This window comes from Sardina pilchardus, chromosome 17, assembly GCF_963854185.1.
Source record: "Sardina pilchardus chromosome 17, fSarPil1.1, whole genome shotgun sequence".
Lineage (NCBI taxonomy): Eukaryota > Metazoa > Chordata > Actinopteri > Clupeiformes > Clupeidae > Sardina > Sardina pilchardus.
The window spans coordinates 11,272,585-11,299,490 of record NC_085010.1 but is presented as its reverse complement, the minus strand read 5'-3'; the positions used below and the strand labels follow the sequence as shown (position 1 = coordinate 11,299,490).

General features: G+C 42.4%; 2 protein-coding genes across 2 annotated transcripts in view; one reads left to right on the top strand and one right to left on the bottom strand.

Annotated features, from left to right (window-relative positions):
• Positions 1-1,299: 1,299 nt before the first annotated feature.
• LOC134061696 (arg8-vasotocin receptor-like) lies at positions 1,300-2,472 on the bottom strand. Its single transcript, XM_062517455.1, has 2 exons — positions 1,620-2,472; positions 1,300-1,379 (listed from the first exon to the last, which is right to left on the bottom strand). Exons 1-2 carry the CDS (start codon positions 2,470-2,472, stop codon positions 1,300-1,302), a joined length of 933 nt encoding a protein of 310 aa, XP_062373439.1.
• Positions 2,473-9,885: 7,413 nt separating this feature from the next.
• The window catches only part of LOC134062575 (calcium-independent phospholipase A2-gamma-like), a 30,761-nt gene continuing 13,740 nt past the window's right edge, over positions 9,886-26,906 (top strand). Inside the window, exons 1-7 of the mRNA XM_062518632.1 lie at positions 9,886-10,921; positions 11,114-11,263; positions 11,925-12,076; positions 13,453-13,547; positions 13,805-13,976; positions 14,381-14,438; positions 15,021-15,215. Of these exons, the coding sequence (XP_062374616.1) occupies positions 9,983-10,921; positions 11,114-11,263; positions 11,925-12,076; positions 13,453-13,547; positions 13,805-13,976; positions 14,381-14,438; positions 15,021-15,215 (1,761 nt within the window). The 5' untranslated portion in view covers positions 9,886-9,982. The remainder of the gene's footprint in view (positions 10,922-11,113; positions 11,264-11,924; positions 12,077-13,452; positions 13,548-13,804; positions 13,977-14,380; positions 14,439-15,020; positions 15,216-26,906) is intronic.

Below are 26,906 nucleotides of genomic sequence, written 5' to 3'. Positions count from 1 at the left end.
TAAATACAGCATTGTATGTAGGCCTACTGTTGCATTTGCAGAGATTGTGGAGTTCTAGAACCTCCAGCTCCATCTTTATCTCCACCATCACTCACATACCTAATGCAGTAGCACAGGTGTCAGGACATGGGCTTTAATGGGGTAGGGGGAGATACATTTTTCTAAATCTCATTATCTCATAATAGCCTGGTCTCTTTTGCAATAATAGGGTTGGTACATTTGGATTTGAATCACCCGAGGAACTGGCCTCCTTCGTGTAGAGAGAGCACAGCTGTGAGGATGCATTACTGATCAAGTGGGGCTTATGCAGAAACCCCAACCCTGGAATGTCACAACAAATTTGTAAAATGAATAGTGTTGCATTATGGAAGTGTATATGTACTGTACGTTCATAATTGTATTTATAATGTTGTTGAGCCTTTGAAGTACGTGTTGTGTGATGCTTGGAAATTGTGTTTATAGTCAATTGAGAGTTTTCAATAAGACACATTTATGTAAGAATCATTTAATCTTGTTTTGATCTCTGGCAATAGATTTTAAACTTTTATTTACAGTCCAAAGTATACAACTCTACAGTGCCATGAACAATGGTAATAGTAACACCAATAACTGCTTAATAATAACAAAACCTTTTATACAAGCATGTAAAAAAGATATGGTTAAAAAGGCCATAACCAGAATGAAGTATAGAACAAACAGACGGGTTACTTCTACTACCATTCTAACATACAAGGTGCACACAATAATCAATCATAATAATGATACTAATACATATTTAAAGTCTATTTATTTTACAGGACATTTCTGTCAAGAGCCTAATGTGCTTGACCAAAAGCCATGAAGACACATTAAATATGTAATATATAATATAATAACATAAGTGCATACAATATGATGTATATACATATAAATATGTTCAAAAATGCAAAACTCAAGTCACACTCCACTGCTGGGTTTATTTTCAGCTTCACTGCACCCCTCAGAAGGCTTCTGAAGAGCAGAGGACAGACACGTCCAAGCCAGAGAAGCCTAACAGTGCATGGTGTTTACCACGGCACACCACACATTAAGACTGACGGAATACATGAATCACAGTCATCACATACATTAACATGCTTAGAACATGGCATCAAGCTGGGGCAGAACATATGTCCTTATGTGAGTAGATTAGAACCGCAGCACACTGTTTGACCACCATGAAGACCATGATTGCAATCAGGTCAAACCTGAATATCAAGTAGAAGTACTCTCCTGCATAACATTCCGAGGGACCTCCGAGCCCCTATAGTCCCAGTCTATTTAGCTGTAGTACTGGTAGATCCAAGGGTTGGTACAGCTGTTGAGGCTGGCCAGCAGCATGATAATGACAAATACTGGACCTGTAATTGCAAAAGAGACAACACAGATTTATGTCAATTTATGTCAATTAATGGTGGGTATACATACGGGATGGGGGAAGTTAGAATAGCCTGTTGACAAATAAATCAATAGTATTATCAAGAATCAAGATTATATCAGGAAATGATATTTCACAAGAGCACAATTTATGATTTCAATTCATGAAATTGCAGGTCTATTTTGTATGCAGTGTTAAAGCATCAGGTAGTCTCAGTACCGACCATGAGTGGGTGCGCTTGGGCTCCAAGCTGACCACAACTGGACCACGAAGAATGGTGTCCAGCATATCGAGTATGCTAGGATGATAACAAATGTCATTTTGATGGTCTTCAGCATTGCACTGGAAACCCCTCTGGGATAGGAGCGTCCATCCCCAGTCGCACCCTGTAAGGTTTTCCTCTTCATGTTGAAATAAATTCCCGTGCATATCCTTAATTGACAGTACAAGAGGATAATCGCAGGCAAAAGAAACACCGACAGAGTGATCCAGGTGATGTATATTCTTTGTCCCCATGGCTCAATGAAGGTTGCCCAACAGTCGTATAAGTTTTCATCCAGCCTTTCAAGGGAGAATATGAAGAGCTGCGGAGTGCTGAATATCAGTGAAATTAACCACGCTGCTCCGATTGCCACATACCTTCGAAACGAGCCTTTGAAAAACGACACCATGGGTTTACACACGGCGTGGTACCTATCTATCGTCATAGCAACTATCATATATGTCGAAGCGAACATACCTACAACTTGGAGATATTTAACAATTCTGCATAAAGAGTCCGAGCCTTTAAATCCGTGCGTAATCTCCATGGATAGCTGGGGAAGAACTTGGAAAAAGGCGACCATCAGGTCAGCGAGACAAAGGTGGAAAAGAAACAGTTGTGTCCTGGTGTTTCTTTTGCGCTTCTTCCAAAGCATGAATAGCAGAAAGAAATTTCCACAAGCTGCAAGCACAAAAATCGCTCCCAAAATCCCAGCTTTTACAAGCGCAAAACGCCCTCCGCTTTCATCTGCTTCTCCAAACTGTTCCGGTGAGGACGAATTGCGGTTGAAAGTGAGATTAAATGTATTAGACATGATCACGGCAGGTGAGAAACGCTGATTCTTGCTTGTGTTTGTTATGTCCTACAGTCAGCTATCTTTGTGATGAGGTGGATAACATTCCAACTCCGTGGTGGGGACTTGCGATTGCGCACATACACATCGGTGAAATCCTTGACTTCACTCACCGCAGACACATGTTTGGGTGTGTTACTACTGTAGATTGCTCTGACACTTTGGGTGTTTAACCGCTCTGCTAATGTGATCTTCCATGTTTCCATGCAATTTATTCAGTTTCCAAAACTTTCCATATCTCAATGAAATCTGGACCATTCCTATTCCCTATTTGTACGCATCACTGATATCTCTTATCACAACCAATTGTTCTTTTTTTTTTTTAGTATTATTCCAATATTTTAGACTGCCTGGAAGTCTCATAATAACATACTTTATGTCTGACACAATCCAACATCTCTACTCAATATTCCTATAAACAATCTAAAAAGTCCAACATCTCTACTTCTGTTGCAATCCAATATCTGTACTTAGTCAAACTAACATCTTTACTTTCGAGTCACACTTCATCATTACAGCCCAACCTCTCTGTTTCTCTCATAGTCCACCACCAACCACCTCTCACTCTCCATGGGTGCTTAGGCAGTCAGAGGTACACAGTGGCGATGGGCTCAATTAGGCATCAAAGGATCACAGAAGCATAGGCCCACATCTTATCAGTATGTAGAACCAATCATCCACAGGCGCTCACACACAGCTTGCTGATATGAGTTGAAAGGTTAGGTACATGGAAATAGAGAAGAGGAAGAGATCTCAGATAATATCAGAATCTCACGTCATCTGCCAAGTTATAGTTAAGATGGTCTTTTCTTTACATTTTGAATTCCATCCATATGGCTCTAATACATATTCAGAGTATGTCCATAAAGAATTCTCACAGATCAAATTCACAGAGAATATGCAGTAAAGATCGACACATCACACTATATGCTTCTTGCAGGCTTATGCTTATAACATCTTTGAGTCTGCATGCGTGTGTGTGTAAAGGCATTTTCACATCGACAGCCTTTGGTGCGTTTTAATTGAACTATAGGTCTAATAACATCCTCCGTGTAGGTGTTTGTTTGACCTTTTTCCCTTTTTTCTAGTGTCAACACTCTGTGGTGACCTCCGTATCTAGGATACGAATGCTGTGGTACCCCCTCTGTGTTTGTTTATGTCTCCATATGCCAGAATGTTCTCATAGTGAGCTTCAAGTTTTCACTTTGATGTCTGGGTATGCAACATGGTGCAGCAGGCATTCTCATTATTCGAGTGTGCACACTGCACAGTCTGTCTGCATGTATTATGGCAGCTGTGAACCTCTTGTTGCTTTACCACCAACACATTTCCATTTAAACTTCATCGCATCGTCATTTTCATCGTCATGGGATGATGGCACATACTGTACATCACACACACACACACACACACACACACACACACACACACACACACACAAACACACAAACACACAAACACAAAAACACACAAACACACACACACACACACACACACACACACACACACACACACACTCACACACACACACACACACACACGCACATAACCCACTTGTGACATTATGTGTGTTTTTCTCTAATGCTCTAAAGGTTTTGAACTTGCATATGCCATGTCTTTTAGGTCATTTTGTATGGTCTGGTCTAAAGAAAAAAAAAACATGTTAATGCTAACCTTGCATGTACACCTTGACACAAAGCAGACGACGGAAGCACACAATGACAGATGATGCAGGCCCAATAAAAGCACTTCTGCTGCTGAAGGGATTGAGAAGCTATGAAAGGATACCTGAGTAGGATGGCAACCAGGCGGCAGCCTTTCATTACACATCAATGTACATGGTGGAGTTAGCTGTGCACGCTTGCATAACGCCATGCCATAAAGACTGCAAGTAACACCATCCACTGTATGAGCCATGCCTTGAATATCCCCTTGGGGATCAATAAAGTATCTACTGTATCTATCTATCTATCTTTATCTATGCCTGACCTGCCGGTGAATTTGGATTTCGCCTGGCAGCTCAGGCTGGAAACCTGCACATCTATCTCCCCTGCTTCCTGTCTACAACCTTTGGGTCCATTCACAAACTTATCCAAAAGACTCACTGGATCGTTGGTCTGATTGGTTGAAGGACTGTCCAAACAAACAAATCATTTGAACGATGCCCATTGATCAAGCCTCTTGTGTAAAAATAAAGTGTAGACTCCCCATACTAATGTTCAATCCTAAAGATTGATCTTATGGTGATAGCCAGACTAACGGTCTACCTCAATTGATTCTCAATTTATCCTTGACTCTGCCTATCTTTAGTTCTCACTCTTTCTGTGTTATGTTTTTTTTTTGTCTGTAAGTAAGTAAGTAAGTAAGTAATTTGTATATCACATTTTACCAAAGTGCTTCACAGGTAAAAAAAAAAAAAAAAAAAAGATTAAAAGATAATTCAACCATCAACAACAGATTACACATCCAGACAACAACCAGAACAACAAAGAAAGACATAGAATCATATAGAATACATGTGGCATCAACATCCACTTTATTACACAGGAACTCTGTTTGTCTCTCTGCACCTGTAGTTCCAGTCTGATTGCAGATAGTCATGGTAATGTGCACAGCGTGTTCAAGCATATTTCATATGATAATATTCACTGCCTTTAGAATCTTCACACATGCAAAAGGTGGCCACTTGAGGTCACACAGGTCCCTAGTGTGCACGTCAACTGAGCAGCAGTGTGATAGATAGAAGGTAAACTCAGGCATCCAAAAGGCTGCATGCAATGGAAACGTCTTCACTGATTCAATTGATGACACCATGCAGCACTTGAATCACAGCGCCTTGTTTCGATCAGTCAGCTTTTAGATTATTATCCGTGAAAGGTCACACTTTTAACATCAAGTCACTTGGGGCCCTGAAAGGGCTGCCCGGTATGGTGCCTTCACACAAATCTTTAAGTTTGAAAGAGCCTTCACAATGGCATAGCAGGGATTGAGGGGTAATTCACTCTGTCAATCACCTCAAAGGAGCCTGGCTGTGTTAAAAAAAAAAAAAAAACTGAGTGTGATTTTAATCTACGGCAATTTTGTTCATTTAAAACATCTGAATACGCCTGGGGCATTTCACAAAAAAATATCTCATGCCAGGCTGTCTGCTTTCAGACACGTGCTATAAAGCATAATTGATTCGAAATGGCAATGCTAAATTTAGAGGCAGACTCACAATGCATGGAATCATACATTTTAATAATCCTTGATTGGTCTCAGACACAACATTTGCATTGATGAAAACAATAAATGACTCTCTGTCTATCTCAACAGGAGTTGTTTATCATGAACCTATCTCTTTCAATCCCACACACTGCCTCTAAGTACAAACATATAGCTGTGAAGAATGGGCCATGTGCACGTTGCTATGGAAATGACATGAGGGAAGCATAGGACTGGACCGTGACACCAATACTGATGCATAATCATTATGTTAGTAACTCCGCTGGATGTGATAATTATTCAAACACAATGTGAAACATTCCATTCCATCTCTAGCACGTCCCAGGATACTTGCTGTTTCATGCTGGCATAAAGTGAGTGAAGAAAGAAGCAAAATGAAGAGATAATCACACCATCTCAGTGTTTTTCATCATCTGCAAAATAAATGTAAAAAGAAATCACATCTAATATAGGGGTTCACATATCTACTATATCATATAAAGCTACATTTTTTCTATATGTAAGTGACATATACTGTAGGCCTAGTATAGTTTTGTTATCAATAAATGAAATCTCATGGACCCACTTGTGCAATCTGGAAATGGAAATGAAAATGTGAGGCAAATTGTGTGGATCATGGAACGTGTTCATTGCCAAAGTTTCTGTCGCTGACAATTACTGGGGTTGGATCTTGAAAACTCCCCTTGGGGAATGAGACAAGATGAGAGTGGGGGAATGAAATGAACATGTTCCGTCTGTGTGGAGAGGTACACGGATAAACAGAGCCTTTGGCACCCAGGGCCCCTGGTGGGAGCTTATTGTGAAATGTGATTTGCCATTATAAGGTGAGTCATATTGTATTTCCACACCAGCCGTGCCAGTGTCAGAGCACAAACTCCCCAGGGCTTGTTGAAATGACCAAGGAATCTGTAAGAACAGAATATCTGTTTTGGTATAGCTTTTTTTTAATGTACTGTCAAGTGGCTGGAGTCGGACTTAAACATGTGTCATAGGTTAAATTGTGATTAAATATAAGGTGTGGACTGAACATGTGTCAGTGGTCTACAGCAAAATATGTGTCTGGTGAATACCCTTCTTCAGGTTCCATGTATGCAGATTTGATTTAGGACTAGGATGGATCCTGTTTAATTGTCTAATTGTTTTAATTACCCTTCTTAATGCTTAACCATATAGGCATTTTATATCCTGTAACTGGAAATAGCAACACTTCACTTGCCCAGTCACAATCATGGCCTTCTGCTGCCATCTAGTGTTCAAATTTGAACACAACCAAAACAAGATGCATTTGCTTTTTTACAGTATTAGAATCTGAATGGATGATTGATCCTGAAAGGATGATTGAATTAATCGGTCAGTTAGCCTACATTGGTTGACTGACTGACTGATTTGACTAGAAGACTGACTGACTAGCTGCTTGCTGATACTAGAGTTAGTCATTCATGTGAGATGCAATTGAGATATTGTAAAGGGGTAAAATCAAATAGCCTGGTAAACTAAGTGTTAACATTGGTAGCCTATACATGGGAAATTAGTTTCTTAACAGATTTGACTTAACAGATAACTTTATATTTTACAGATATGTATACACTATTTTAGCCTAGCCTAAGCCTACAGATATTTAGTTAAGTTAGGGATAAAGTTGAAGATCTGGTGCCTAGTAAAGATCAAAAGGTGAATGGAGTTTGTCATATGGTTATGGTTATGGTTATTTAGCAGACGCCTTTGTCCAAAGCGAACAGCTTCACGAGGAGGAGAGGATACTTACCTACATCTCAGACTGCATTTTTTTGCCTCTTCTTCATTTCTCCTTTTTTGCTTGTGCCCAATAATTTAGCTCATCATAATGTCATCATGACCAGTGCTGGACAAGTAGCCTAAAATATGATGCAACAGTTTTGGCATTGTTTGAGACTTGCTGCAGGGCTTGCCAATACAACGAATCTGTGTGGCAAACCTCGCATCACATGTGATTAATGGGGACTGGCGAAGTTGTAATGATAAGTCACTCTGGGGCACCGAGCACGCACAAACACAAGCAGTAAACGTATGGGTTAAAGGTCGGCGTATACACATTGGGAAACCTGCGTATGTGAATTTGCATGGCCAACAGTGGTAGGAGAGATAACAGATAGCCTACTTTGGACGATACTTAACGTGGGCTACGTTGACTAGGCTAGCTAGCTGGCTTGGGAGCTGGCATCCACCTGCATCCAGAGGTTTATGGAACAGCTACGTTTTCTCTGATCACCGTTAAAGAGGATGAAGGTATGTTTTGTAAATCTTGACGCATTGGAATTGTTGTTGTAAGGGTCCCATCATTAGCGTTAATTAAAACAATGTTAACTGTCTGAAAAACTGTCGATGTAAATGGTACTAGCTAGCCTACTCCCATTTAGAGATCAATGTATCACTGTATGACGTTAGCATCATCAGTAACATAATGCCTTCAATGTAACCATCTTTGGATAAGTGACAGTGAAATGACGTTAGCGAGTCATTACAATAAGTCGAGTCATTACAATAATCAAGTCTTTTAAGCACAGAGATTTGGATAAATTAGCTAGCGACAGCTGGACCACTTTAGCTTGCATGAGGAGTGCCATGACATTAACTATAGAAACGAGGTGGGTTAGCTAACGGTAGCTACCACCATTTCGGCTGCGTTTGTGTCATGGAAACTATGAATTTATGTGACACGTTACCACACAGTTGCTTATCCAGCGATATCTATAAGGCAACAATTACTGCGGCACTAATATGTTTCGCTTGCAAAACGTTGTTTATGAGTAGGCTAGCCTATGTTCGTTGCGTCCATTATGGCTAACTTCGATAGCAGCGTTCAGTTATAACAATAACAATCTTTGACAACAGTGAGATTGTGTCAAACACTTTAGTGTTGGTCTTCTGACAACATCTTACATTCAATACAAAGTAACATAAAACTGTTCACATGCCGTCATATGGCAGGCCCGTGGGCGTTAGCTTATGGGAGGAAAGGCTTGTTGACATGACAGTGTTCGCTAGCTGGTACTGCTACCACCAACAATGATCAGTCAGTTAATGTTTGCTTTGGGTGGTGTCAGGTCAGAACTTGACTGTGTCTTGGAGGAAAGCCTTGCTCTCGATTACGTCCTTTAGCCACTTCTCCCTGAACCTCGTTTTTCCTGGACGATGAGTCAATCTGTTTGATTCCACGAAGAAATAGACCTCCACCGGTAGTGTGTGTGGTTTGATTTTGGAGATCTCGATGACGAAGAAAACACAAGCTGTTCCCCTAGGGATTGGAGTTCTTCGAGTCGGGACGCTCCACTGTGCTCTGTAATTATATTGTTTATGATACTCCAACTCAGTCTCTTGAACAAATTCTAGACTGTAAAGCCAGCTAGAGTCAATCTCCCATGTGGTAATATACTGCTCAATTTGCATTTTTCCGATATGAATAGTGAAGTCTTTGCAGGTTACCCAATCAATGTTCTTCATCTTGTAGTCAGACTGAGCACCTTGGTCCACTGGCCTGCAGCCCACGATGGTCTGTGCGGTTTCAATGACATTTTTGACGAGTTCGTTTGCTCTCACAGCTACAGAATGGGATGAATTCTCCATAACGCTACGTTAGAATGAAACACGCAAATGATCAAAATATGACTTTTGAGGTAAAAGTTTCAGGCAGCAGCTATTGCAGACTTTGTCGGTTAGCGTTAGCACCTGGAGAAGTTATGAGCAGTGCTGTCAGTTGCTATGGTGACCGTAAACAGGTCATTCGGGTCCGAGTTCTAGTGACCGCGCACCACAGGGCCGCACATGATAGTTCAAGTTTTTAATGTGGTGCAAAGCTGTGTCATATTTTATAATCAATCAATCAATCAATCAATCAATCAATCAATCAAGTCACTTTTATTTAGCTAATGTTTGTAGCACAGAGTGCAAGACATGTGTGTTCAGCTAGAGATGTAATGTATGTTTTTTCTTTATTTTCAGACGTCCAGTCATGGTAGAATCATGTCAAGATCCTGTTGAAAAAGGCTGAAAACAGGTCCCTGTAATACAGTGGATATTTTTTTTCAATGGAATGCAGAAAAATAAATAGTAATTCAGCTACTTCAAAGAAGAATCATACCTTTCCATATGTGAAAAGATGCAAATCCAGCACTCAAACCCATAGCTGCGTATCCGTGATGGACATCTGAGGCGAGACAAACGGTCTCATTTTAAGTGTCCCAGTGCAGGTCCTTGGTGTAGCCGACGCATGTCCCGAATCAGGAGCACGCTAGACACCGTCTCCAAAGCAGTCAGCGGAACGGTGAGTGGAACCGACCTCCTCTCCAAGATCACAAGGCTGAAGCCCAGCACCACCGCTACTGCCGCTGGTACCGTGGAGGTCCATGTGCCCGGCCCCGGTGACCAGGAGGCAACGACGGTCGCCATGACCGCCGCAACGGCGGTGCGATCGGCCGTCGCCATGGAGGTGCCCGAGCGAGAGAAGAGGCACGAGGAGGAGGAAGTTCCGGAGCGGGCGGAAACGCCACACGTCCAGGCGAGAGAGAAGCCGAAGATCAGCCTGTCCTCTCAGGCCGGCTCGGCGTCGTCGTCGTCGGTGGCCAAGCAGACATTCCAACGCTTCCAGCCGTCAGCGTTCTCCGCCAACATGGACGAGACCTACAGCCACCTCTCCCAGCACGTCAACACCTACTTTGGCACCGATGCCCCTCCGGACGCAGCAGAGAACCAGCGGGCCCAGCAGAGGAAAAGCCCAGAACCTTCAGCTCCCTCTGAGCCGGGACCACACCTAAACCCGTCTCTGAACCAGGACCATATACCGGTCCTGATGCCTGTGGCGGGGAAAACGCCCGTGCAAACCTCCCCCGAGTCGCCCTCTATCGAGCACGGCACCACCCCAGTTGCCCCCAAGCCTGAGGATGTTGCCCCAGCGTCCCCACCCTCTCCCAGGAGGGGCATCAGCCACTACCTCTCCTACCCCAGACCCAGCGTGCAGAGCTTCGTGGGCAGCTACATTGCTCCGCTGGTCCCCAAGTTCCGGTCGGCGGACCCCCAGAGTGCCTCGGGTGAAAAGGACAAGCAGCCTGCCACCCCGGCCCAGATAGCGTCGCCGGAAGCGAAGGAGAAAAGCAAGGAGGAGAAGGAGGAGGAGGACAAGGCCCAAAGACTGCTGTCTCAGAGGGAGAGGGTAGGTTGTCCTCAATCCTGCCATATCCTGTACTCCTCAAGTTAAAAGAAACAAAACCATGAACACCATATTAACTGACCCCCTGTATTAACCTCATAGCTGAAGAAATTGAGCAAAATCAATGTAGAAGCCGTGGTTAATAGTCGGGATATTTCGGTATATGTATTTACCTGATCTTGTGTTGTGTTGTAGATCATAGCGCGTGCGAGTGTGGACAACAGGACGAGGGCTCTGGTGCAGGCCTTGCAGAAAGTGACCGACGTTAAGATCACCGTGAGCCGAGTGGAAGACCTCAGCTACCATCTACTGGACTTCCCAGAGACCAGAGGGGTGGCTGTCAAGGTACAGTAGGAGAGGGTGTGGGTGTGGGTTTGGATGTGGGTGTGGATGTGGGTGTGAGAGATGTGTACTGTATGTGTGAGTGAAAGACCAGTGGCACAGTAATTGGCCATTAAAGACTGACACATTTCTGAACTGCGTTTCTTTGTGAATAACAATGATGGAAGCATCAGTGCATCAGGGCTCCTGTACACACGGACTCCGCAGGAAACAAGTAAACAGTGCTGGGGCCTAACGGGGCAGTCACACGCTTGCGTCGGCCAACGTTCGTCCGTTGTTTTCCCATTCACTTTACATTGGCTGGACTTCATTTCATGCCGCACTGAATTGTGGGTCCGATGCGTTGCCTGAGATACGTTGCCTCCGCTAAAAAGTTGAGAAATGTTCAACTTTTGACGGATCGCGCAAGCGCCAGCCAATGAAATTCCGTGTATGCAAATTTTCGAACACTGACAAACCAATCAGTTAGTGTTTATGGAAATGTGACAAAATGAGGCATACGTTGGCGGACGCAAGCGTGTGACTGCCCCGTAACTCTGCCTGTGCCTCTCTTTCTCTCCATCTCTCCCTATCTCACCCCCTCCCACTCTCTCTGCCTCTCTCCTTCTCTTCCTCTCACACTCACCCCCTCTCTCTCCTCCTCTCTCTCTTTCTCCCTCTGCAGGAGCGAGTGATCCCGTGTTTGCTGAAGCTCAGGCAGGCGCGGGACCCAAGACTGCATGCGGCGGTGAGGCAGGCACTGGCCGTGGTGGGCTTCACTGACCCGGTCAAAGGTCGTGGCATCAGGGTGCTGTCTATCGACGGAGGAGGAACCAGGTGTCATGAAAAACGTTTACATTTCCATTTAGTTAATTTTTTTATCTGTATTTGAGGCACAAGTCCATATGCCTCAGAATTCTTGCGCAGGTCTATCAATCGCAAAAATAGTAACAACAATGTAAAGAATGCAATATAAAACAATGCAGAACACAACAGCAAGATGCAGTTGATAAAAATTTAGCACTCTTTTAGCACTCATTAAGTTAGACCCTTTTATCCAAAGCAAAATGAAGAATAGCATTCAAGCTGCATACAATGCAGAGGAGGTCTAGGGTAGCAATAAATGCTATAACAATAAATACTATCACCAGAGTGCAGTAGTACAGTGGAATTGCTCTGTGTTGTTATGTACAGTTGTATTTAGGTTTGTGTGTACAACCATGCTTGTAAAGGAATCAGTCATGGATGCTCTTTTTCCAAATCAATTATTTCCATGCTGAAGGGATATGTGTTCAATGAGGCCTTGTGTTACTGGAAACCGAATGGTTACAATAGGGGCATCTACCTATGTAACATAAGGGCATCAAAAGGCCTATTCGGACGGGATTAGTTTTATGGGGTGACATCAGGTAAAGTAATAATTACCAGGTAATGTAGTCCCGTCCGGACGCGCCATGTCAGTAAACATAACGGAGTATGTCGGTGACATTTACAGACACTTTTACCTTCCGTAAAACGGTCCGGAGAAATTACCTTAGGTAAAATTAATCCCGTGCGAACGCGACCCTCTGTAAAGATGTCTGTAATATTTCGTCACATCCTGATTTGAAAACAATTCCACCATAGTCTGAATGAAAACATAACTGTGCAGCTCCTAATAGGACGTTAGCTAGTTTGCCTATTAGCTTGATATTGTTAGCCATTTCAAACTACTTATGGCCAGAGAATGTCTAATAAGCCGTAGACGGGCTCTGTTATGGCATAACATAAAGCTAACGTTTGCTAGTTTAACCAATTTGTGTAGTCTTTCAAATCTGAAAATGCCGCACGTACCTGACGCAAAGTATCACGTGCACGGCGACGAAGATGTGACGGCAGAACGTAAACGTAGTTACTCCTCCCATGTCAGGTAAAATAACAGAGATGTTTAGTCCCGTCCGAATTGGACATTTATATTACAGAGGTCATATGATAAACCTGCATTACTCTACGTCCCCCCATAAAACTAATCCCGTCCGAATAGGCCTTAACAAAAGCCTCAAATTAATCTTTTCTTTGATGTGTTTTGATGAATAGATAAATGCAAACATAATTCAATTATCACCTTATGTTTTCTTAAAGTTCATCAAGGTCCTGTTTTTAAAACCATAGGATTATTATCATAGCTGTACACATGTTGATCTTCTCACACTAACCCGCTGGATGTTATTCAGGGGTTTGGTGGCTCTGCAGACTCTGCGCAAGTTGGAGATCCTGACGGGCAAACCCGTCTATCAGCTGTTTGACTACATCTGTGGAGTCAGTACAGGTAGAGCACTATGCACCGTGTTGTATATGTCCGGAGGAGAACAGACTCAATAAGTTATTTATTAATCCTATATTATTTTTATCCTACATTATATACTGTATCGAACTATCCCTCTGGATAGTTACCATGCTCATTTTGCCACATGTTTTTTTTGTTTTGTTAGCTTAGTATTTGTTGTTTATCTGACACGATATTTGTTCCTGTAGAGCCCTGTTCAAGTGACCTCTAATGGTTAACCTTTGACCTCTGTACTCTAGGCGCCATCTTGGCTTTCATGGTCGGAGTGTTCCAGATCCCCCTGGACGAGTGTGAGGAGATGTATAGGAAGCTGGGTTCCGACGTCTTCAAGCAGAACCTCATCGTGGGAACCGTGAAGATGGGATGGAGCCACGCGTACTACGACAGCGAGATTTGGGAGAACATCCTGAAGTGAGTAGTTTCTGTACTCTTTCTCTCCCTCTCTCCCTCTCTCTCCCCCTCTCTCCCTCTCTCTCCCCCTCTCTCCCTCTCTCTCACCTTCTCTTCCTCTCTCTCCATCTCTTCTTCTCTGCCTCTCTCATTCTGCCTCTCTCACCCCCACATCCTGAAATGAGTAGTGCTATGGACAAAATGTTGTTCCTTTTAGTGTGTGTGTGTGTGTGTGTGTGTGTGTGTGTGTGTGTGTGTGTCTGTGTGTGTGTGTGTCTGTGTGTCTGTGTGTCTGTGTGTCTGTGTGTCTGTGTGTCTGTGTGTGCTTGTATTTGCGCTGTCTAAGCTTTGCTTGAGGAAGAGGTATCTTTACCCTAGCCCCTGTGGTGATTGCATGTGTGTTTTTTTGTTTGTTTGTTCTTCAGAGAGAGAATGGGTGATGGTCTCATGATTGACACAGCCCAGAATCCGAAGTGTCCTAAGGTAAACGGCAAAAAGTGCTAAATCCATAACATACACCAGTAGTGTGACTTTTTTTTACAGCCAAAGTAGTTCTTGAAAGAAGTATTTATTTATAGTTATCTGAGTAAAACATGTTTTTTAGAAACAACAGTGTATTGTGTAGTGTTCTGTCCAATGAAATAGGGTAGCTGTTCTTTGAAATCACCTTTGCCATCTCCCCCATACGTTCTCCAGAGTCAAGTTCAAGTTCAATTTATTTCTTAGTCAAATGGGCAATTTCATTGCAGACAGGATCACATGCCACACAACAACTGACACAACACGCTACAGTACACACAGATGTGCACAAAATAATAATTTAGTTGTGATAGATACTGTAGGTCTGCCTAAACACCTTAAAAGATGAGAATATTGAAAATATGAGAAGATAACATTTCAGTAAATAAGAGGAGGAAGTGAATACGAGGGGGAGGGGGGTGGCCACTAAATAGACAAGTCTATCTTTTCCTGTTGTGTGCATTCAGTACTTGGATACTTGGATACAAAAAGTGATGAAGGAATGTTTGTACCTCTGTTTTAAAAGTACACCGTGTCGTCCCCTAGGTGTCAGCAGTGAGCACGCTGGTGAACCGTGGCCTGCCTCTGAAGGCCTACGTGTTCAGGAACTACAACATGCTGCCAGGGACACGCTCCCACTACCTGGGCGGCTGCCATCACAAAATGTGGCAAGCTATACGCGCCTCCTCCGCCGCCCCGGGCTTCTTCCAGGAGTGCATGCTGGGAAACGACCTGCACCAGGTGAGTGGGACCACCAAGTGGGATTGTGTGTGTGTGTGTGTGTGTGTGTGTGTGTGTGTGTTGGTTGGTTGATAGATAGATAGATAGATACTTTATTGATCCCCAAGGGGAAATTCAAGATTTCAAGGTTGGTTGGTTGGTTGGTTGGTGTGGATGTGTGTTGGCGGGGGGGAGGGATCTCGAAACAGGTAATCGAGTCTGCATAGCTGTGTTGAAGAAAAAAGCCAGTATTTGGCAAACAGTTTAATCCAAAGCGGTCTTTATAACGGTTGGGTATTGAATCTGGTTCTCCTGTGTCGGAAACGGGGAGGCTAACTGCTACCCCACCACCAGGGGCAGCAAGATTTGGCAGAGGGTGCCATATCGTGGTATCTTGATCACCTCTCCACCCAATCAAACTGCCCAGGCCAACCAAATCCATCTAATCTCACATCACCATCTCCACCCCATCATCCCACCACCCAAACTCTCCAGGATCCCCTAAATACCCATCACCATCCCCACCTAAGCACAAAGGGTTGAAAGCAAAGGATTTGCTTTTGTTTATGTAAAGCACATCGAACGACCTCTGTGTATGAAATGCACTACTGCATATAAATAAACTTGACTGAGGAGGTTAGGCAGCAGCACATTTGAAAACCCTTGTCAGTTTAGGTTCGCCCACTAATGGTGGCAAGTTAAAGAGCCTCCATCAGGTAGGCAACTCCTGTTGGTGGAGGGCCTTTCAGTCCTGGGCCTGGACTCTCTCTCTCACTCTGCACATTCTCTGTTACCCCTTTTCCATCGATGCTGTTCTGGTGCTGGTTCGGAGCGAGTGACAAGTCTCGAATCAGTTCTTTGCTTTTCCACACAAAAAGGGCCAGGACAACAGGTTCCAAATCGGCACCAACTTTGATTTGGTTCAGAAATAAAAACCAGTTACGTCAGGTGTTGGGAGCTGGATTTCAATGGTGTTTCGAAAAGCCACTAACATTAGCTAGCAGCAAAAAAGCAGCGTAGCCATAACCATAACAACGGGTGCTAATCAAGAGTTAATGTTGACTAACATGCTAGTTTTTCTAGCGACTGCAATAAATACACATGGGTCATTCCACGCCAAATCAACCAGAGCCCACGCACTTGCGTCTCAAAAAAATCTGAAAAAAATACCATGTGTGCCCATGTTACCCAGGAGACACTCTGTAAAATGTTTTTGTGCTAAGATCAATACTTTTCAAGTAACAGCCAGTTTTACAGGGGGAGGGGGGTGTCAAATTTGTTCTACCTCTTTTTTTTGTCAAAGTTCACAAGCTCATTGCTCAAAAACTAGAATCTGTCGGAGGCTCAAATTTTGCAGGCTGGTGCATAAATAAGAATAGTATGCAGTAAAATCACCACGAGTAGTCTGGATGATCCTGCATGGTCATAGCAGTCCCTCAAAGTTGATCAACATTTTATTGGAGTTCTTGGCTGGGCTCTGTTTAGGCTTACAGAAGACATATTTTTACTCAACATAGGCTCTTGATTTTTTTTCTCTTATTGAGATCAGTAGAAACACTTTCCGAAAAAGCAATGAAGAGAAAAGAAAATCCATCAGGGACTGAACAGCAGACCTCACAAGTTTGAAAAATAATTTTGGATCTCATATTCAGAGCACCATAACACCTTGTGGGAATATACAAAGATTTTTTTTATATTTTTTTCGTTAATCTGCATTACCTCTTCTTTTTAAAAACACCAATTTGACTTGTCTTATGCGAATCTTTCTTTCTCATTTTCCACCCTAAACATGGACAAAATGCACCAAGTGATGGATGGGAGTCATCCGAATCACTGTCGGGATTCCGGAGCCGTTTATGTGTTTCCCTTAGTGGTATAATGGCATGGTAAGGCCACGTGGTGGCGATCTGAATAGTTTAGGGTCAAATGTTTGACAACCTAGGAAAAACAATAACGGCGGAGGTCTACGCTCTCTGAGTGCTTTTCTAGTTTTCTCATGATTATACCGTGAAAGGGAATTCCTGATGTGGACCACCTGTGAGGGCTTTCTTAGTAACGAGCGCTCATTCGTCCTCGTCATACGGCAAAATCTCAAGCCAGTGCGGAATATGGAATATTCAGGTGCTTGTTTTTAGCTGAGAGTTTCAACCTCATGTACATGGGCCAGCTTTTTTGGCCGTGCTGCTATGCAGTCAGATGACTGGCTCTTAATGGTCTGATCGATGATCGCGGCAAGTTGTCCACTGATGATTAATGTTCTTCTCCACATGCTAATTTGTTGTCTGACGGAAATTGCCCAAAAAGTTTCCCTGCATATAGCATCACCTTTACAAAACATCAGAAGGGATTTGAAGCTAATTATAGTCCCTTTCAGAGGTGTGTGTGTGTGTGTGTGTGTGTGTGTGTGTGTGTGTGTGTGTGTGTGTGTGTGTGTGTGTGTGTGTGTGTGTGTGTGTGTGTGTGTGTGTGTGTGTGTGTGTGTGTGTGTGTGTGTGTGTGTGTGTGTGTGTGCAGAAATAGCCCTAAACATCAAGCATCTTCTTCTTTTTGGAGGAACTGCGTCGCCAGCTCTAACGTGGACGAATGGTCTTGCTCCTCTTCAGGGAGTATTTATGGAACTAACAGATTAGCTCCAATATGTCTGCTGACACGCCACCTCGACTTGTTTGTTGTTGTTGTTTTTTGTTGATGTTGTTGTTTACGCAGAGACTGATTCAAGGGCATCTCTGCAGAGGACTCACTAGGTCTAAAAGAGGACTGGGCCCGCCTGACCCTGGGTACTTCTGTTCTAGAACCATCCTCCTGATGTGCAAAGTATGCTGTGCTACATGCTAAATAGCTTCTGACTGATGCCTCTGTCATAGAGGTTAGATTCTCTGCCCGAGCCCGAGCCCGACCCGAGCCCGAACCGACCCGCGGGCCGGGTCGGGCCGATATTTCCCGCCACTATCCTCGGGCCGGGCCGGGTCGGGCCTTTGATCAAGCATTTGTGTTTTTTAAAAAAATATATAATTTCTTTATTAGCCTAACTGGGTGGGGAGACTATGCCATTATGCGAAATATTAAATATATCTTTTAGCAAAGTAGGCTTAAGTAACAAAATGTGTACAAAGTTGCAAGTTACAAAATGCAACACATCATGCGCACGGTCTCCTCCACTGGCACGCATCACACTGCTGCTCTGCTGTAGAACATTGTGTGGCCTAGCTTAAGCGCAACATGGAGATGGACGATATAAAGAAGAACATTAAATCAGGAGAATTAACTTTGAGCAAGTCTGGAGGAAAGTCGGACGTATGGAAGAGTTTCGAACAAGTCGTGGACAGTGACAACATTTGCGTTGGCGTTTCGTTTTGACATTTGCGTTTCTTCATTCGGATCCATTTGTGATCCATTTCAGATTAAACAAACAACGAAGTTTACATGCTTAGTCCTTGTTTCATTATTCATTAAGATAGGCCTAATTCAGATTTATGTAGTTCAAACAACTCGTAATTGTAGTTGAGAACGTCAGTTATAAGGCTCACGCATTTAAAAAAGTGTCGGGTTTAAATCGGGCTCGGGCTCATAATTACAGTTAATATGTCGGGCCGGGCCGGGCTCGGACACAACGTGCACGGGCTCGGGCCGGTTCGGGCTTGATTTTTTGGGCCCGATCTAAGCTCTACTCTGTCACAGCTCACAGGGTTTGCTTTGATCATTGAAACACTCAGAGAGTCTAGTGTTATGCAGAAGTGAGGACAGACGCTGTGTATACCAGGTCCTGAGGAAGCATGCTCTCTCCGATTAGATTAATGACTCACTGTGAGGTCATTCTCAAAGAGTAGCATAAACAGCTGTCCAAAAACATCACTCAGTCACCCACTCACTCTCTCATAGCGACTTATTGAGGCTAGCCTGGCACACTCACTTATAACAGCGTGCTGTGGCTTAGCTGGCACAACTTTATGCTGGCGTTAGCATTAGCATTAATTAACCCTCACCAAGTCAAGTCATATGTATGTACATAGCACACTTAAACACAATGTAATTTACCCAAGGTGCTCACAGAAAAAATACAAATAAGATCAAATATGTTCAGTAATAAAAACAAAAATACAGTATAAATGACAAAAATAAGAAAATAAAGATACAAAATAAATAAGTAAAATATAGCCGCAAGCGGCGATGGCGGGCCCGAGCACCTGCGGTGCGGAGACCTGTGACATTTCGGAATCTAACAAAGCAACATGTGTGGGTTGGTGTGCCTGTGCATGAGCAACATACATGCCCACTAAATTTGGTTCATTTTTGTGAATACATGTGTCAACCACAAAAGACAACATGCTAGGTGGCACTATAGAGTACCTAAGCGACACCCTAGGCCAGAGCTCTGTCCCTGACTAGCGGTAGCAATAACACACAAGCCTACCTAATTGTGTCAATGTATGTGTCAGAGCTCTATCTTTCAGTAGCGGCAGCAACAACACACAAAACCACCAAATTTGCTTCATTTTCGTGAATGTACACGTCACCACAACACAATCTGCTAGGTGGCACGCACTATAGAGTCCCTAAGCCACACCCTAGACCAGAGCTCTGTCTCTGACTAGGGGTAGCAAAAACAATTTTGTCTGTGAAATTTCTAAAGTACGCCTTCTGCCACTAAGATAAGTTGTAGGGTTTTAAATGTTCAAAAAAAGAGTAAAAGGTCCGCACACTTCCTCTCACTTAATTTACTTTATTAGTTCAAGGGTTTTAAATGTTCCTCATAAAAAGTCTATCCGAAGTCCAAATAAAAGAAAATGTTGCTGTTATTGCTACGATAGACCGTTAAATTTACATGCACAGGGTTTGTACACCATTATCATGGCCAAATTCAAGCACTTTTTAAGGACTTTCAAGACCAGTTTTCCAGTATTGAAATTGTGAGTGAACAAATTCAAAGCCCTGTTGTTTGAGGTCACTGTAGGATAAAGAACCAGGAAATTTGATACAACCTTAGCCGAATACTGAACCAGCAACTATCATTAGGTTAACTGAATGGGGCATAGAAAATGAGTGTTTGCTGCTCTGTCATAGGGTCATTCCACGCCAAATCAACCAGAGCCCACGCACTTGCGTCTCAAAAAAATCTGAAAAAAATACCATGTGTGCCTATGTTACCCAGGAGACACTCTGTAAAATGTTTTTGTGCTAAGATCAATACTTTTCAAGTAACAGCCAGTTTTACAGGGGGAGGGGGGTGTCAAATTTGTTCTGCCTCTTTTTTTTGTCAAAGTTCACAAGCTCATTGCTCAAGAAGTAGAATCTGTAGGAGGCTCAAATTTTGCAGCCTGGTGCATAAATAGGAATAGTATGCAGTAAAATCACCACGAGTAGTCTGGATGATCCTGCATGGTCATAGCAGTCCCTCAAAGTTGATCAAAATTTTATTGGAGTTTTTGGCTGGGTTCTGTTTAGGCCTTCAGAAGACACATTTTTACTCAACATAGACTCTTGGGTTTTTTTTTCTTATTGAGATAAGTAGAAACACTCTCCGAAAAAGCAATGAAGAGAAAAGAAAATTCATCAGGGACTGAACAGTAGACCTCACAAGTTTGAAAAATAAATTTGGATCTCATATTCAGAGCACCCTAACACCTTGTGGGAATATACAAAGATTTTTTAAATATTTTTTTCTATAATCTGCATTACCTCTTCTTTTTAAAAACACCAATTTGACTTGTCTTATGCAAATCTTTCTTTTTCATTTCCCACCCTGAACAAGGGCAAAATGCACCATAGAGATCTATTGAGAGATTTGTTTTGTATAGAGTAACCACTAGGTGCCACTAAAATCACTGAATCACTGAAATTGCCGGGTGGGGACAAAACATATTGATCTCAATGGTGCATTTTGTCCATGTTTAGGGTGGAAAATGAAAAAGAAAGATTCGCATAAGACAAGTCAAATTGGTGTTTTCAAAAAGAAGAGGTAATGCAGATTAACGAAAAAAATATAAAAAAAATCTTTGTATATTCCCACAAGGTGTTAGGGTGCTCTGAATATGAGATCCAAAATAATTTTTCAAACTTGTGAGGTCTGCTGTTCAGTCCCTGATGGATTTTCTTTTCTCTTCATTGCTTTTTCGGAAAGTGTTTCTACTGATCTCAATAAGAGAAAAAAATCAAGAGCCTATGTTGAGTAAAAATATGTCTTCTGTAAGCCTAAACAGAGCCCAGCCAAGAACTCCAATAAAATTTTGATCAACTTTGAGGGACTGCTATGACCATGCAGGATCATCCAGACTACTCGTGGTGATTTTACTGCATACTATTCCTATTTATGCACAAGCCTGCAAAATTTGAGCGTCCTACAGATTCTAGTTCTTGAGCAATGAGCTTGTGAACTTTGACAAAAAAAAGAGGTAGAACAAATTTGACACCCCCCTCCCCCTGTAAAACTGGCTGTTACTTGAAAAGTATTGATCTTAGCACAAAAACATTTTACAGAGTGTCTCCTGGGTAACATAGGCACACATGGTATTTTTTTCAGATTTTTTTGAGACGCAAGTGCGTGGGCTCTGGTTGATTTGGCGTGGAATGACCCCATATCAAGTTTCCTTGTTCTTTTTCTTACTGACAGCACTCGATGATGTTGAACAGCATGGATTGATTCACACCATATTTCAGGGGTGTGATTGGCAAAGGACAAAAAAGAGGAAAATATACCCAGCACCCTCAGGAGAAAGTTTTCAAAAATGACCCCTTAAATGATAACATCAGATGACTTTTATGAGAACTGTTGATAAACTGTGATACATATAAACATTATAACATATATCGAGGGCTGAGAACCAAAGGGGCAGTTGCGTAAGTGACATTTTGGTCAAAATTGAGTTATATATATCACCTGAAAGCTCTTGAGCTCTTTTTAGCTGACACAATTATAGAAGTAAAATATTTATAAATATAAAATGATTGACAAAACCAAAAACCAAAGGTCTTTAACTGTGAACATAAGCAGTTAGATTTGTTTTGGCTCTCTTGTAAAGTTGGTGAAATGTCACTTACGCCCCTGTGGTTCTCAGCCCTCGATATATATATAGATATACATAGACTATATTGTAATAAGTCTACGACTAATTTATAGCAAAGTAGCCTAGGCCTGCTCAAGACTAAACCAGATATGGATGAAATATGTAGGCTATCATGATCATTTTGCCAACAATGATGTAGTACCATGGATTTTCCTAGTTCATGACATGCTTTGTTTTCACTTAAACCAACATAAAGTTATAATGTTGACTACATGTTTTAATATAGGCCTACTTGATAACATATAGCCTGCCCCCTTAGTCCTCTAGCTCTAGTCCTGTACAATATAATATAATAGTGAATAGGCTTATTGATATATTGATGCTGTTTGAAGAGGTTGCTTGATGATATTTAAGTTCCAAAGAAAATCAAATTGCACCACTCCCTCTCCTTCCAAAGTAACATGTCCTACACCTTTCCTCTTAAAAACAGATGTCTGGCCCTACTGTTATAGATACAGACGGTTAGAAGGTTGCCGCCCCCTCTGTGGGGGAAAACATGCTAACATCACACATGAAAGTCAATGGGCTAACTCGCTAGCAGAAAACAAATGTTTTCCCCCACGGGGGTGTTTCAGCCATGGTTAACACGGTAACTGGGGGCGGTAACCACGACTATGACGAGATGCCGTCTGTATGTATAAGCTACATCACTTGTTCAAGTGCACACACTAAATGGAGAGCTAGGATTAAAATTCAAACTGTGCCTTTAAATAGGCGACTTTTTTCATCTATCAGCACAATGCTACAGGCCATTTTCACTAAAAAAATCAGCTCAATATTATGTGCAAGACAAGTTTACCAAGCATGCCAATGTGTTAATCTCTTAGCACTGTCGTCATACGTTTTCTCATAGTGAGATGGCTATCCCGAAATATGTTTTGAATGACGTTTTGAATGACATGGGGCGCACGGAGATAAGGCTGGAAAAACGCGACATGACAAGGTGATAACTAAACAATTTAGTTGACCTAGGGTAGACAGGCTTTGTGGCTAAAACTATGAAAACCAGTAGGCTAGTCTGTCACAGCTAACTTCAGGCACTGTAGCCTAGACTAGTTTACACGCGCAGAAATTAAAAGTCAATATTGCCATCACGAGATTGCTGTCATTATCGGAAAATCCGGACACGTCAAACTGGATGCGAACGCGTGGCAAAGCCAACAACAACTTCATAAATTACGTCTTTTAAATAAATAATTTGAGCCTACCGTTTCATGCCTAACGTCGACAGCAGATTTCTCAGCCCATCATAGGCAAGGTTATTAATGCATAGGCCTATAGCCTAATTAAACTAGGCTTAGTGATGGCAGATCAAATAATAAAAAAACGTTTTGAAGTCTACCCAGAGTATGTTTGCAAACGCATGCAAAGGGATAAACTATGTTCATACCATCTTCAATCGTTTCAAAAACTAGGATTAGGCAGTCTGCCTATGCTGTTTCAATGTATAGTTGCAGGAATCAATCGTTTGAAAAATATCGTTGTTTCTAGCCTCGTATGGTTTCACTTGGATCACACACACATTGCACGACTGCTCATATGAATCGGTGGCACCAAACTAACGTATTTCCAGACAGTGGAAACGTTTAGATTATTTTGAATAGATAGATGGTTCACTCCATTTAAAGGCAATTAATCACCACAACTGATTAACATTAACCTGCCTTGCACTGGAGGGAAATGTTCTTACCTTGATTGAAAGCTAACCAGTGAAGCAGACGGCCAGTTCTAGTTCTGTCATCTTCTCTCCTGCTTTCTAGATGTCCATGGAGAAACATCCTCCTTCAGTTAGGCAGAGTAAGTTCGTTGTGGTTTCAAACCCTGTCTATGTTTCAAACTTACGTCCTCCACTAATAGCTAGCATTAGCTAGCTTCCACTCACAAACGGTAGGCTACTCCCAAAATGTGACACATTTGAACTTCTCGTTACGTTTTACAACTGTCAAAAGTTTGGATTATGTTTCAGGAGTTAAACTGACACCTAGGCTATCAATGCTCTATTTGTAAGCTAAAATAAACTAGTAAGCACCATATCGCTAACGTGCATCACTTGGAGTTAGCTAGCTAGCTAGCTAGCTTAGGCCAAGATTTAAAACCAGGTCGAATTTACTACGGCTGGCCCTAGGTGCCTGTTGTGTTTTCCGCTAGACCTTTTCAAACAAGACCAACTACAGTAGCAGCTAGGCTATTTGACGTTCGTTATCGCACTGGGACTTGTTAATTACCGAACGTGACAAAAACCTGCCTTGCTATAACGTTAGCTCCCAAAAGGCAGGCTACTCCCAAACAGTGACACATTTGAACTTAACGTTACATTTTACAACTGTCAAAAGTTTGGATTGTGTTTCGGTAGGCCTAGTTAGGCTGTCACCTAGGCTATCAAGGCTCTATTTGTAAGCTAAGATAAACTAGCTAGTAAACACCATATCACTAACGTCCATCACTTGGAGTTAGCTAGATGGAGGAAACGAGCGCTTTAGCCAACTTATTGAACCGCATCAAATAGCTTGCAAAGTTGCGTTTCAACAAAACTGTTACCTTACTTTCAAGAATAACTCCGTAGACAAAAAGTCAAAATGATTGCACTGTTTCCACAATATAAATCCACGAAAACACTCAGTGTAGAGCTATGCTATGAGTCGGGGTCGCCTGGATCTGCACTGACTAACAAATCACATGATGTAGTGGGCGGGACAGTGCTCTCGACCACAGAATGTCAAATGAGTGAGAGACTTTTACAGACAATTGAGTTTCATTCCCTAGGGCATCAAACAAATAACCCTAAATAACTCACTTTCTGTTAATGTGTTTAAAGTCAAAATTGCAGCATAGGTTAATATGACTATTAGTATTTGTAAACTCATCTCATAATACTTTAGGTAAAACTATGTGTCAATCATTAATATGCTATTATAAGTGACAAAATCACAACCACACCAAACAACATCAAAACTTGAATGTGACTGTCACTACAACCACACTATCTAATACTCCATTCAATTTCATCCAAATTAGTCACTGCTTTCTGCCTATAACACCAACTTATTGTTCCTTTTATAAGACACCTAGGTTCAAACCTGTGTGTGTGTGTGTGTGTCTGTGTGTGTGTGTGTGTGTCTGTCTGTGTCTGAGTCTCTATGTGGAAAGCGGGGGAGGTTAGAAAGACATCCAGCTGGGAGAGAGGGGAGGGGTGGGAAGAACTGTGGGGGGAGAGTGGGTGAGCCACAGTGAGGGAGCCAGACCGTGCGCCGCTAGGCACACAGACCTATAAAAACCTAATAAACCTAAATATCTCACTTTCTGTTAACATGGTTAAAATCAAAATTGCAGCATAGGTTGATATGATTATAATTATTCATCAACTCGCTTCAAAATATTTTAGCTAAAACTGTGTCCACCACAATCATTAATGCGCTTTTAAAAAACACAAACAACACCAAATTCAAAACTTTGTATATGACTGTCACTACAAACACACTAACTAATACTCCATCAAATTTCATCCAAATTAGTCACTGTTTTCTGCCTATAACACCAACTTTTTGTTTCTTTTATAAGACACCTAGATTCAAACCTTCGCCATTTCAATATACTTTTGAAATTCAAAAATCTGGTCGCAATTCCTCTCGGGCAACCCCTCAAGATCATTTTAGTGCTTAAATGACATAATTTCGATAAACCGTCTAGGAGAAGTATTTCAAAATACATGATGTGCAAAAATCAGAAAATCTCACATAATTCATATTCTTCTAAGATTCACTATATAGTTTGAATGTAAAACTTGTTCAGAATAATACAACACACATGTCCACCAAATTTGGTTCATTTCCGTGAATGTATGTGTCAACCACAGTAGACGGCGCGCTAGGTGGCGCTGTAGAGTCCCTGAGCCACACCCTAGGCCACAGCTCTGTGTCTGAGTATCAAATGCAATTCTACATATGCCAGCTAAATTGCAAGAGTTTTAGAGCATGCCAAGTTGGTGAAAAATGTTACTGGTAAGATAATTATACTATAATAATAATAATAAGAATAATCTGAGCAAAAACAATAGGGCCTTGCACCTACGGTGCAGCCACTTTCAGTGGCCGCACCTCGGTGCTCGGGCCCTAATAAATATCAACAGCCACTTCTCTGACTCACCCAGCCCACCCGAGATGCTCTGGGGGGGGGGGGGGGGGGCAGCCGTTTGAAGGCAATCCGAAGCCAAGCCCAGCCAAAGCCACAATGTCCTCTCGCTGGGGCAAAAAAAAACCCCAACAACAAAAAAGATTAATCACCCCGGCCCCTCACTGTCCCCCTGTTGCTGTCGCAGGACGCGTCATACGCCAGCGTCCGTTCCTGCGGCTCGCCACCGGCCTCACACAGGCTCGTCCACAAAGTGGCCCTTGTCCGCGTTCAAGAGCCTGAGACAGAAGTCCAGTAGACTTGATGAATGAGTTACATTCAGCGCTGCGCAGATGGGACTTCTGGAAAGTTCCACGCGGCTGATTTATGAGTATGACCGTTGCACCGCACATTTGACAGGTACACAATCGCAGCCACTTTTTTTTTTTTATAGCTGTCCCCAACACCGCCAGCACTACCCCTCACGCCCCTGCAGCTTCCACAGCCAGCAGCTGCTCCACAGACTCCAGAAAGCTGTTACTTG

Excerpts from the sequence above, each read along its gene's own strand:
- LOC134061696 (XM_062517455.1), bottom strand. The coding sequence starts at position 2,472 with ATGTCTAATACATTTAATCTCACTTTCAACCGCAATTCGTCCTCACCG. Across the intron at positions 1,380-1,619 it reads CCCAAGCGCACCCACTCATG|GTCCAGTATTTGTCATTATC; the intron begins GTCGGTACTGAG and ends TTGCAATTACAG.